The sequence below is a fragment of the Antrostomus carolinensis genome, unplaced genomic scaffold (assembly GCF_000700745.2).
Source record: "Antrostomus carolinensis isolate BGI_N321 unplaced genomic scaffold, ASM70074v2 scaffold34618, whole genome shotgun sequence".
NCBI classification, from domain to species: Eukaryota; Metazoa; Chordata; class Aves; order Caprimulgiformes; family Caprimulgidae; genus Antrostomus; species Antrostomus carolinensis.
In genome coordinates this window covers 776-13,013 of record NW_010334259.1, presented here as the reverse complement: position 1 = coordinate 13,013, position 12,238 = coordinate 776, and the positions used below count along the sequence as shown (strand labels likewise).

The 12,238-nt window shown below is 53.4% G+C and overlaps 1 protein-coding gene across 1 annotated transcript in view; it reads left to right on the top strand.

Moving 5' to 3' along the window:
* Positions 1-11,019, top strand: part of PGGHG (protein-glucosylgalactosylhydroxylysine glucosidase) — an 18,459-nt gene extending 7,440 nt beyond the window's left edge. The window contains exons 2-14 of the mRNA XM_029086544.1: positions 1,498-1,761; positions 2,292-2,502; positions 3,053-3,488; positions 3,987-4,106; positions 4,282-4,413; positions 4,736-4,847; positions 5,443-5,515; positions 5,990-6,126; positions 7,033-7,166; positions 7,426-7,521; positions 7,973-8,070; positions 10,647-10,861; positions 10,955-11,019. Coding sequence (XP_028942377.1) covers positions 1,509-1,761; positions 2,292-2,502; positions 3,053-3,488; positions 3,987-4,106; positions 4,282-4,413; positions 4,736-4,847; positions 5,443-5,515; positions 5,990-6,126; positions 7,033-7,166; positions 7,426-7,521; positions 7,973-8,070; positions 10,647-10,861; positions 10,955-11,019 — 2,082 coding nt within the window. The 5' untranslated portion in view covers positions 1,498-1,508. The remainder of the gene's footprint in view (positions 1-1,497; positions 1,762-2,291; positions 2,503-3,052; positions 3,489-3,986; positions 4,107-4,281; positions 4,414-4,735; positions 4,848-5,442; positions 5,516-5,989; positions 6,127-7,032; positions 7,167-7,425; positions 7,522-7,972; positions 8,071-10,646; positions 10,862-10,954) is intronic.
* Positions 11,020-12,238: the final 1,219 nt, after the last annotated feature.

The window sequence follows — 12,238 nt, the reverse complement described above, 5'->3', positions numbered from 1 at the left end:
CAGCAGCACGGCCAGAGCTCACGCTCAGCCCCAGACCGAAGGCAAGATCTGATCTCCTCGCTCCCCGTGCCCCGCTTCTTTGTGGGGTCTGGGGGGTTTTTAACTTTTCTGAAGGCAGGAGGAGGATTTTTCTCACAATTCAATCTCGGGCACTGCCTGGCCTGAGGAAACCGAGCTGCTGAGAGCTGCCGCAGCCGGCTGCTGCCGGGAGGGACTTTGGGGCCGGCCAGCCTCGCTTTATCGTTTCTATGTTATTCTAGTGCTTTGCTTTGCCAGGCGCCAGCACCTTTTGTGAGTGCTGTTTGGTGCCTCTATGTGTGTATCTTTTTGTATACAAAATATAAGCATATAGTTTATGTTTATTTTATATACAAAAAGTGTATAAAAAGTATATGTATAAAAAAATATATACATATCAGTGAAATGAAAAGCTCCTGCCCCAGCAAGCCAGTACCTGAAGCTGAGCTGGAGATGTAAGAGTGAGGGGGAGCACCAGGGTATGGTGAGTTGGCAGATGGGGAGTGCTGAGGCCACAGGAGGGTATTTAACAGTGTCATGGAATAGTGATGGGAGGAAGAGGAGGAAAGAAGAGGAAGGTGGCTGTGTTGTGTTGGAGAAATGGGTGAGATCCTGTCACGGAGAGGGCAGCAGAAGAGGAAGTGGGGCAGGATAGGAGAAGTGATGAAGCCAATGAGTCGGTGAGGTTTGGCCAAGGTGGAGGAGCTGCGTTGGCTGCAGGTGGCTGGAGCAGAGAGGGAATGAGGGAAACTTCAAAGGAGGAAATGAGCCGGGGTGGAGGAGACCTGCCCTGGTCATGGGGGGAAAGGCTGGGATGAAGGAAAGCTGCTGGTAGAGGTGCTGGTGGTGGTCAGAAGGGAGACTGAATGAAGTGGAGACCCTAGGAATGCGTGGGACCAGTGCAGAATGTGTGGAAGATAAATTAAGACTGATCAAGGTTAACGTTGGAATTTGCCGTGTTCTCAAGCAAGTTTCACAGGACAGGAGCTGATGAGTGTGTGAGGTCGCCGGGCTGGAAAAGCACGTGAGGGTGCACTGAGAAGTGGCTGAAAAACAGCCACGAGTGTAGTGTGCCAAGAAGCGTCCTGGTTTGTGTCCTGTGCGGCTTGGTTGTTTTTGAGAACACAAATGTATAAGTGGTAACTGTGTGAGGGGAATCAGGAGAACAGAACATCTTGACTTTTGCCAGCAAAGAAGCCTGGGGACGGGGGAATCGAGGATTGTCCCTGAATAAAGCAGCAGCTTGCTTTACTCAGAAAAAGGCTCTGAGTCCTTTTTCTTCCCATCTTCATTCACTTCAGGAAGTATCGAGGCAGGCGGCCGGCTCTGCCTGTGGCCGGGGTGTTACGGGAAGGGCACGGAGAGAAGCAGCTCACAGCCCCGCTGTCAGCCCGTGTCCAACGCGGCCACGCTCAGCCTGCCCCCAGGTCCGCTCAGCCCTCGTACCTGACGCTGCTGCTGCTGTTGTCCTGCAGGTCGGGTTGGTGAACATGGCTGATGGCAAAGGGGACCCTGCTGTGTTCACCTCGGCTTCTCTGCCCTCAGACCCGCGGCTGCTGCCTACGGTGACTAATGCTTACCTGGGCACCCGTGTGTACCGGGACATCCTCCACGTCAATGGCGTGTACAACGGGGCGGTGGGGGACACGCACCGCGCCGACGTCCCCAGCCCCGTCAATGTGAGGATGATGGTGGCCGATGCGGACAGCCTGGCTGAGACCTTCACCTTGGACACCCGGACGGGTAAACAGCAGAGCACGGACAGGAACCTCCCTCTCCTGCTGCCTCCTTTCAGATCTTCATCCTGGGCACCCAGTGCTCTTCCCCTCTAACTGCTGGTGACCCTCTTCTAGAAGTTAAAAGTCTCTTTGCCTGTGTTTCCTCTTCTACAGGGTCACATCTTTCTTCTCCCCATTCTCTGTTCTCTGGGGTGTGGTTCTCCTGAAGTCGTGTTGGAGCAGGTGGAAAATTCCCCTTTCTTGTGAGAATAAGAGCGATTTTCAGACTCAGCTCCTGCTGGAGCCAGGCTCGGCAAACACTGTCTAAGCGTGAAGCCTGATAAAATGTTTCATAGCACAAATCGCTCCTCAGCAGCTCGGCCAGATTCAGTGTGTTAACAGTGTTGTCCAGTCAAAAGCTGTGTTTGGATCTGGACCTGGAAAGACGGTTCCTTTTCCAGTAGGAACCAGTAGATAGGGTGGGCAGCAATGGGAGTCTGGGGCAGAACACCAGGACCTGATGGTTCAAAAGGCTGATGCCTCTTGTGCTTACAGGAACCTTCAGCCACGTGCTTCAGTCAGCTGACTACGCAGCCACCCATCAGATCTACGCTCACCATTCCCATGTCCACCTGATGGCCTTCAGCATCACTATCCGGCGATCATCTCACACCACCCAACCCATCACGGTCCAGCTCCAGACTCCTTTTGTACCAAAGAGCCAGGACTTGGATCTGAACCGAGGACCAGACTTCCAGGGAGCACAGTGAGTTTGGATCACGGGGGAACCTTGCCTTGAATACCTCCTTCCTGGGCTGTTGCATGCTGCCCTGCTCACTGTTAGGAAACAAATTGCAAAAGTAAGGCCAGAGCCAGACTGAAACGGTCAATAGTGTGGAGGCTTCTGCAAATCTACTCCTTTCTGGCAGGTATATAAAAAAAAACCCCAAAGTAAGTTTAGAAACACTTTTATTAGTTGCAACTCCAGAATTATTACTTACACTGACATGTAAAAGAGCAATGGGACTAGATGTGATCACAGAGAAATGAGTTTGGGGAAGATGGTGAGTTTGGAGGAGATGACCTCTAAAGCTGCTTGCTGGGGTTGGGGAGCAGTTGTGATGAATTTCAGTCTCCTGTGTTTTGTGGGTGGGACAGCAGCTGAGCTGAAGCGAGGGGACAAAGGAGCTTCCATCCGAGGTGGGAACGGGAGCCTGATGCTCAGCTGCTGGGGGAGGTCCCCTCTGGGTGGGTGGCCACGCACGGAATCCCACCTCTCCGCTCTCCCTTCCCCTGTTGCTTGCTGTCTCCCACAGCTACGTCTACGGGAAGACACTGGTTCCTGAGGTGGAGGGGGGACCCCGTCCCACGATCCACATGCTCTGGACTCCAGTGCCACAAGCTTTGACGTTGTGTGGGGAGGAGAGGGAACGATCCTGGGAGTTCCTGACGGCCGTGGCCGAGAGCGAAGAGGAGGCAAAGAGGAGCTACAGTGCAGGGCTGACCCTCATCGCTGCTGGCTCCCTGCACTCCTCCCACACCCACGCGTGGGCCACGCTGTGGCGAGGCTGCTGCGTGGACCTGGATGGTCCTCTGCCCTTGAGACAGGCCCTCCACGGATGTCTCTACTACCTGCTGAGCGCCATCCCACCCCAGGGGAGCCCAGGATTCCTCTTCCATGGCATCAGCCCCGGCGGCTTGTCCAACGGCACCCGGGGCGAGGACTACTGGGGACACGTCTTCTGGGACCAGGTGGGTGGAGGCTGCGTTAGCTGGTAACCCAGGGGCTTGGCACGGTGACTGGGATGGAGAAGACTCAGCAGGAGGGTGGGAGGACATCTCCTCACCCCAAACAGGGGTACCTGTGCTAAACCTGCTCTGGTCTTGCAGTGGGAAAGGGCTCTTTCAGTCCTGTAGACCTTTTTCTGCTTTCTTCCTGGTGGTGTGTGTGGTTCTGAGCCTCTCCAGAGCCTTTGGCTTTGGAGGACTCTTGCCTCCCTTCTCTTGCATGATGGGAGGTCCTGCTGAGGTCATCCTAGTGAGATGCCAGAGGGTAGCAGGCATGGTCAGAAACGGTCCCTTGTGGATTCATCCCTTTTAATGAGCCCGTGGGACAGCACCTTTAAGTAGCAGCAAAATCACAGTCAGAGCGTTTGGGATGGGGCTGGACTTGAAAGGTGAAAATGGTGGGAGCATTTTGGGTGCCCCACCAGCCAATCCCACCATCTTGCCTTGCTTGAGTGATTCCAGGACACCTGGATGTTCCCGAACATTCTGCTGTTTTACCCGGAAGCTGCCCGAGCCATCCTGGAGTACCGGATCTGCAGGCTGGAGGGAGCCTTACGCAACGCACAGGAGCAAGGCTACGAGGTGGGGGTCCCCATGGAGATGTTGGGCTGAGGGCAACACACCCCAGCTGCTGCCACCCAGCAGGACAGCCGGGCTTTGCTCTGCCTCTGGCCGGGGGCTGTGAGCAGGTGATGTACTGGGCAGAGCATCTCCAGATGTTCTGCTCAGCTGCCTGATGGGTGTCTCCTCCTGGCAGGGTGCTAAGTTCCCAGGGGGGAGTCCAGCCACTGGCTGGGAAGTCTGTCCTGAGGAGATCTATGGAGCCCAAGAAATCCACGTCACTGGGGACGTTTTGATGGCCTTTGAGCAGTATTATTGCACCACGCAGGTAAAGGGGGAGTGTGCCACCTGGATGGCCCATGGCAAGGCCTGCAGGGCATCTGGTGACTGTCACTGTCCCTTCCCAGAGAAACTCTGCTGCTGTCTGCTCTCATCAGAATTGCCGGGTGCACCCCAGGGTCTCTTCTTCAGCCTCTTCTGTCCTTGCTCCTCCTGGGCAGCTCAGTGTCCTGTTGGCTCAATCCAGGCCAGTTTTCTGACCTTTTCTCCTGCTATGTCCATCTCCTTAGAGATCCTGTCCTCCTGCTGAGCTTGGACCTGGTTGAGCCTCCCTCATGTCCCTGTTTTTCTCTGGCTTTGACTCTATCCAGGACCAGAAGCTGTTCAGGGAGGATGGGGGCTGGAAGCTGGTGGGTGCTGTGGCTCAGTACTGGTGCAGCAGGATGGTGTGGAGTGAGGAGGAGCAATGCTACCATATCAAAGGTACTTCTGCAACTGCCAGGCCTGTTTGTAGGGAAGGGGTTTGTGAGTAGAGACTTGGAGCCCCTCCAGCTGGACCTGGATGGAATGCATGGGCTCTTGGTGTGAAGGTCCTTTGCAGACAGTCCCATTTGTCCCCAAAGGAGTCACACATTTAAATGTCTATTTTCGCATTTCTCTTGGGAAGTGGCCATCTCTCCTTGGGATAATCTGCACAAAAGCAGCAAAGGAAGGAGTTGAGCTTGTAGCCGGGGAAAGATTGACTGAATGACTCAAAAGAATTAATGACTTGAAGGTCACCTTGCCCATGAAGTGGTGGAGATGCCCTCAGGTTGAAGAATCACTGCCCAACAGCCAAAACTCTAAGCCAGGTTGTTTCTCCTCCACAACAATGACCACTTATGTTCTCCACTGTTGAGCAGTGCACCGAGATCACTGCGGGGTCCTGCCAGCAGCAGAGGCAACACCTCACCACGTGGGCAGGCACCACTGCAACGGGAGGGCTTCCCTTTCTCGTGCCACTTCCCTGAGGAGCAGCACGAAGCTGTGCCAAACCTGGGCTCTGCTGCCATGTGAACTGTCCTTCCTCTTCCTCCAGGTGTGATGCCCCCTGATGAGTATCATCACCAGGTTGATAACTCTGCTTACACCAACGCCGTGGCCCAGCGGAGGTAACGCACGAGCCTTGCTGAAGCACCAACCTCTTCACCCCTCCCTTCTCCCTGGCAGGGGCAGGAGGCAGCAGATACACCTTTCCTTGCTCCACGTCCCTCTACCTGAGCTGCTTTTACAGTCAGCAGAAAGAAGTAGGTGGTCCCTGACGGTTCATCTGACCTGCTTCAGGTGTCCACGTGAGACTGAGAGGGTTTCACTTCGCAGGAGGGTTTCTCTCCCCTGTTTTATGAGATGTCTGTACGATTAGCTGACTGGAGAAACCCAAAGTGAGGGGAATGAACTCCCAACTCTAGTGATGAAAGCTGTTACCCAACTTAATCTTTGACCCATGTTCTCTCAGAGTAGCTGTTCCTTTGCAGTTCTGTTAGTTCTCAATTAGTTCTTTCTGTTCCCTTTCTTCTCTTCCCCTCTCTGAGGGGGTCACAGGCACCCATGCCTGACGTAAACCATTGTTCTTCACTTCTTTTCAGCTTAAATTTTGCAGCTGATGTTGCTCGGGACTTCTTGATCCCTGTGCCAGAGGAATGGGTGGACTGTGCCAAGAAAATCAAAGTGCCCTTTGATGCGGAGAAGAAATATCATCCCGAGTACGATGGTTACAGCCCAGGTGAGCGGAGAGGCAGCAGCAGACCTTCGAGTTGGCTGCTGCTCGTTCTTTGTAAGCCTGCAAGAAGCAGGGGCTCTTGGCTGGTTCAAAGATGGGAACAGCAGCTGAAAGGTTGGCCAAAGTGAAAATCTCTAGTGCCACTCCCCGAGCTCAGTTTGGGTTGCCAGCACAGAGAACCTGACTGGTAGATGCTTTTTCTGCTCCTGGTGGATCGTTTCTCATTAGTGGGCTCTTAAAATTAGGAAATTTGGGTACACAGAGTGGGAAGAGACTGTTAGTACTGGGCTGCAGGTGACGTTTGCTATGACCCATGGCTGACAGTTAGGTCTGTCTTTCCAAGGTCAAGTGCCATGTGTTGCTCTTCCAGCAGCCCTGGCCCTTTGGAAGTGCAGGGACTGGTTCCAGTGGAAGCACACACCTGGTTTAGTTCCCCTTTCTCATGGTTAGGGTGGATGGGGTTGTGGGAGCTGTTCCTTTGCACCTGAAGCTTCGGTGACACCGGTTTGGGTGCCATCATGTTAGGGCTGTGCCGGTGTCCTGCCTCAAACAGCACCAAGGACAAACCACAAGCTGCTGTTCTGGTCTGCAAGGCAGCAAGGAGTTGTCCTCCCTGTAATTCTACTGCCTTTCCCTGTTGATCATAGAATTCTTTTGGATGGAAAAGACCTTTAAGATCATCAAGTCCAACTGTAAACTGAACTCTGCCAAGTCCACCTATAAACCAAGTCCCTAAGCAACACATCTACACGGCTTTTCAGTACCTCCAGGGGTGGTGGCTTGATGTGACGTTTGTTGTTCTAAGTTCATGATTCTGTGTGAGTCAGGTTTCCCTGATGAGTAAATAGACAATTGGTCTGACAGTTATTCCCAGCTGGCATCCGTGGTCTGACTGATGCCTGTCCCCAGGTGAGCCTGTGAAACAAGCTGACGTTGTCTTGCTTGGGTTCCCGCTGATGCACCCTATGAGCCCTGAAGTCCGGAGGAATGACCTGGAGATGTATGAACCTGTCACTGAGCTGGATGGACCAGCCATGACCTGGGTAAGGAGAAGGGCAAAGCCTGAGGTGAGATTCATCTGCCAGGTGGTTGTTTCCATGTGAGTCAGTCACTGCCAGCCCCATTGGCGGGTACAATGGGTCAGACCTTCTTTAAGGGAGTGTGAACAGTTAGAGAGGTGTGCTGAAGATGTCTGCTCTGGGTCAGAAGGATGCCAGTTGTGGTGTCCCTCTGAAGCTTTTGCTGTATTGTCAGCCCTGGGTGTGACAGTGACTGGTGAAAAGCCACTTTTCTGTCTTGCAGAGCATGTTTGCAGTGGGCTGGCTGGAGCTAAAGGAGGCGCAGAGAGCCCAGAGACAACTCAACAAGTGTTTCAGCAACATCACGGAGCCCTTCAAGGTGAGCTGCATGCCTGCTTCCCTGTGACAAACACCTCTTGTTTCTGTCTTACCCGTTCCCTGGTAGGTCCCGTCACTTGGACTGGAGCCTGTGCTGACTGCACACATGGTCACTAGGTTATGGGGTTATTGTACCACTGAGCTGGGTGGTTGCACTCTCTGTCTCTTCTCTGTGTGCTTCCAAAGAGCAGTGAGGAGGCATCTGCTTCCTACCAGGCAATACAAAGCCATGGATTGGCATCGTGCCCATCCCAGGCTTCCTTCTGCCTGCCAGGGATGGAGATGGTGATCAGAGCCCATCCACTGCCTCATGCCAGGACAGGCATCAGGGCATGGTCGTTGCAATGATCCAGATACACGACAGTGTTGATGATAAACATATTCAAACCCACAAAATTCTGTGGAGAGTCCCAGTGCAACGGTTGAGTCATTTCTTTCTCTTGCTGGAGCAGATCTGGGTGGAGAACTCGGATGGGTCAGGAGCTGTGAACTTCTTGACAGGGATGGGTGGATTCTTGCAAGCTGTCCTCTTTGGCTACACAGGGTTCAGGTGAGACATTACATCTAATTTAATTTCTAAAAGACTTCATGTCACTTGAAACCTTACTGTTTAGCTGGAGCAGCGTGTTGTTACTTATGAAAAAGAAAGGAACTTGCAATACCCAGAACATCCTCCAAAGCTTTCAGCAGATGATGAACAAACAAGAACGTTAGAGATCGAACTGTGGGTACTGGGGACAGCTAGTCACTGGTGGAGAACAGGGTGGAGTTTTCAGATGTGGTAAGCTTCAGTCCATTTTTCCTCCAGCTAAGGCAACATTGAAAGCCGTTGGCTTCAAAAGGAGTCAAAGCCAGACCAGCACTGAGCTCTTCAACACTAGTTGACACCCTCAGTGAAGAAGGACATCTCTGTGTGATCTCAGGACCGTGGGTAGCCTGTATCACTTTGATGTCTGTGCATCAAACACCTTCAGTCATATCCAACACATCCAGCCCTGCCCACTCCACAGGTGGTTGTAGCTTTGGTGTCTCCACTAAGCGTGGATGAACCTTGAAGACTACCATCACCAATCACGCTGACCTCTTGGTTGACTAGTTGAAGAGAAAGCCCATGCAATCACCTTGCAGGCAAACACAAGACTGCTTCTTATTGCACATGGTACACTGTGGTCTTTCTAAGGGGACCCTTGTAAATGGAGACCCCCGTCCTCCACCACCACGCTGAGCTACTGTAGGCCTATTGCCACTTTTAAGACTGGAGACAGATTTGGAACGGGTAAGAGACTCTCTCCGGGTCACTTGATGAGTTAGTTGCACATTTAGGAAATGAATGTAATTCCCAAAGTTTGTCCTCTGCCTTAGCTACAATGTCATCCCGTCTCCTTTGGATGTGGTGTGGAAAGACCTTCTGCAGCCCCTCTGAAGCAATCTGCCATCTGCACACACGTGGCTCTGCAAGCCTCTGTGGAGGAAAGAGCTCAGCTGGCATCGCCCTGGCATGAAAATATCTTAGAAAAAACGTTGAGCTGTTCATGTAATTTCAAAGCTGTGTCCTGTATCCAAAGCAGTCCGGTGGTTTCAACCCTGAAGCAACAGCCTCTGGAGCGTATTCTTAGTTTAATTGAGGATGGGTCACACCAACAACCCTTTTGGTTTTCAGTGAACTCTTCTAGCACTAACTATGTGTTTTTACTCTGTGTGTGTGGCCAGAAACTGCTGAGAAACCCACCAGTTTCTTGGTGGAGCTGGGTGTGAGCTACCGTGTTCCTAGCTGAAAACTGTAATCTCAGCTTTTGTGAAGCTCAAAGGTCTCCAGATGCTCTGTGTGTGTCAGGTTGGGCCCCTCCTGGCACAGGCTCAAGCCACAGGCTTTGGGGCTCCAGCCAAATTTCCACAGATGTTGAGATGACATTTACCCAGCTCTTGAGGCCACGCTCTTGCCTTGCCCATTGTGAGCCACGAGCACTGGCTGGCACCCTGGCTTGTTGCTGAGGCTCTCTAGGCTCTTGAGCCTCTCTTGAGTCCTCTCCAGTCCGTTGAGCCCACTCAACAGACTGGAGATGATGGTCAAGATCTCTCACCTGTCGAGATTTGAGTAGGAGATAACAGCGACTGTTGTCTTTCTTTACCCAAAGCTAAAACACAGAGATGGGCTCTGTTTGACTTTGGTTAAGGGCCTGGAGGAAGGATTCAAGCTGTTGGCTTGATTTTTATGTTTGGGAGAAGGAGCACTTGTAGCAGCGCTGAGTTAAAGCCCTTCAGACCGGTGGGAGTGGGAGCTGATGTGGGTTTCTGAAGGTCACCTTGCCCACCCGTTCGGTCGCAGCCCGGTTTTTTTTTGTGCGGACGTGTCTTTGTTGAGAGGCAAATTACTGAGGAGAGGGGCAGTGCTCGTGGTCAGGTGTGTCTCGTGATTTCATTGAGCAGCACTTCCAGGAGCATCTCCTCCAGATGTGAGGAGAGCTCCCACCATCTCCTCACCTGCGTCGTGCAGCTTTCAGAGCACGGGTGGCTGAGAACGGGAACTTGCTGCTGGGTATTTTGGCTGAAGCTGAACTTGCATCTTAAAAATCCCGGCTGCAGCCACCTCCTGAGCTCCTCGCCTGGCTGGAGTTTAGTCCCAGCCCATGGCCCAGAGCCTGCACCTGTAGGTCCGTGTGACCAGATTTCAATGGCAATTCCTGCTTGGGGTCCACGGCCACCTCTGCTTCTTCCTGTGCTCCCTTCCCCTCCCCAGCTCAGAGCAGGGTGTTCCCAAAGCTTTGCCAGCACAGCTGCTGCTGGAGCCACGCTCTGAGCTGGAGCGGGGAACTGAGCTGCCTTGGAAGGAAAAAAAAATAAAAATCTCTTTTTTATAAAAATAAAAAAATAATCGCAGCTACCGGAAAGCACAGACCCCAGCTGGGAACAGGAACGCCGGGGCTGCTGGGCGGTGGACTCGTGACACGAGTAGCTCCCCACCAGGCTCTTCATTGGCGTGTTTGGGATTTGCCTGGAGGTCCTTGGGACACACCAAGGACTCTTTCTGCCCCCAGGTGCCCAGAGCAATGGGAGAGGCCCCTGGATGTGTGAGGCTGTGTTGTCTGGGGAGGGGGCGACCCCACAGAGCTGCTCCTGCCTTTCCAGGATCACAAAGACCAGCCTCCGCTTTGACCCCGCGTTACCCCATGACATCAACAAGCTGAAAGTCACCGGCGTCTCCTACTTCAGCAACAAACTGAAGTTCATCATCACCAGAGAAGAGATCAGGATCAAAGTGACCGAGTGTCCCCAGGACCCTCTGGCATCTCCCCTGGAAGCTGTGCTGGAGGAGTCAGGGCAGCGCTTTCCGCTGCGTGAAGGTACGGTGTCACCACCTGGGGCTGCTCCCTGACACAAAGACAATCTGGGGAGAAACCGTTCCCCAACCTCACACAAACTGGTTTTTGTTGTAGGACAGAGGGTCTCCTTCCCCCCAGTGGCTGGCTGGATTCAGAGATCATCCACTGGGGTGTTTTAAACCTTGGCTGATCCGGGTTTCACCCACCGAAGCAGCAGAAACAAGTTGAAGAGCAGATGTCGGTGGAGGCAAAGGTGAAGGTGGGGGTCCCAGCTGTGCCATAAACCCTTTGACCCCACGGGACCCCATCTTCTTCTGTGGCCATGGGGAAGGGTGGTGGACTCGGAGCTCTCACCATGGCTGGGGCAGCAGCAGCTCCTGGAGCGATGCTGACCCTCAGGATCTGTGCTGGGGGGCATGGAGCCCCCTGACTCCTGTTCATCTGCCTTCACTGTACCTTCCTCAGCCTGAAAGCGACTGTTTTAAATGAGTTTTCTAAACACCCAGGACTTGTTGATGCTTTCAACATCCGTGTGTACAGGGGTGCCCCCAGCTGCTACAGCTCTATTCAGTCTAGCCTGTGTTCCCCTGACTCCCAGCACGTCCTGCCTTGGTCCTCACCTTCTCCTGGTCACCCACCTCCCTGCGGGGGCAGCTCAGCTGCTGCTTCCCCACATCCCTCCTGCCAGCGAGCAGAGAGCAGGATGCAGCCACCCCCGGGGTTTCAATTCCCATAACTCTGCACAGGCAGCGCTGCAGCGCGGGGTGATGTCAGCCTGGGACCGGGCGTTATTTTGGCACTAATGTTGGTCACAGCTCCTTTTCCTTTGAGTTATTTGGTGTATAGCATCCCTATCATCTCTGTTATCATCTCTCTTTTCCAGCAGTTTTGGAGTTAAAGCCCTTGTCACTCGGCGTCTGAAGGGTTACAGGCAGCCCAGGCATCGCTTATCATTCATATTATGTCAGATGATGACGAGTGCAGCATTTTCTGGGCTCTGAGCAGATCCCTCCTCCAGCTGCGGGGCCTCAGGGCGAGCAAAGATCTGCTCTGTATTTGCTTGAGGCGTTTTTGGTGTCCTACAAACCCTGAGGGAGAGCAGAGGAAGGGCTCTGTGTATGGGTGCCAACGGGGCGTGTGCTCCCCCCAGCTCTGCACCTCCAGCATCCTCCTCTCCTGCATCCCCCTCCATGGGGTTGTGCCTTGGCTGGAGACACTGGTGGGGACATTGGAGACACTGGTGGGAATGTTAGAGACGCTCCCTGCCCTGCTCCCACCAAACCCCAGGCATCTCAGCTCACTCCTGCCATGTTTATAAAAAGCCCTGCGGCCGCTCCCCGCTGCAGGCACCATGTGGGAACGCTTAGGGCAGGACTCCCCCAGCTTGTAATTACGCTG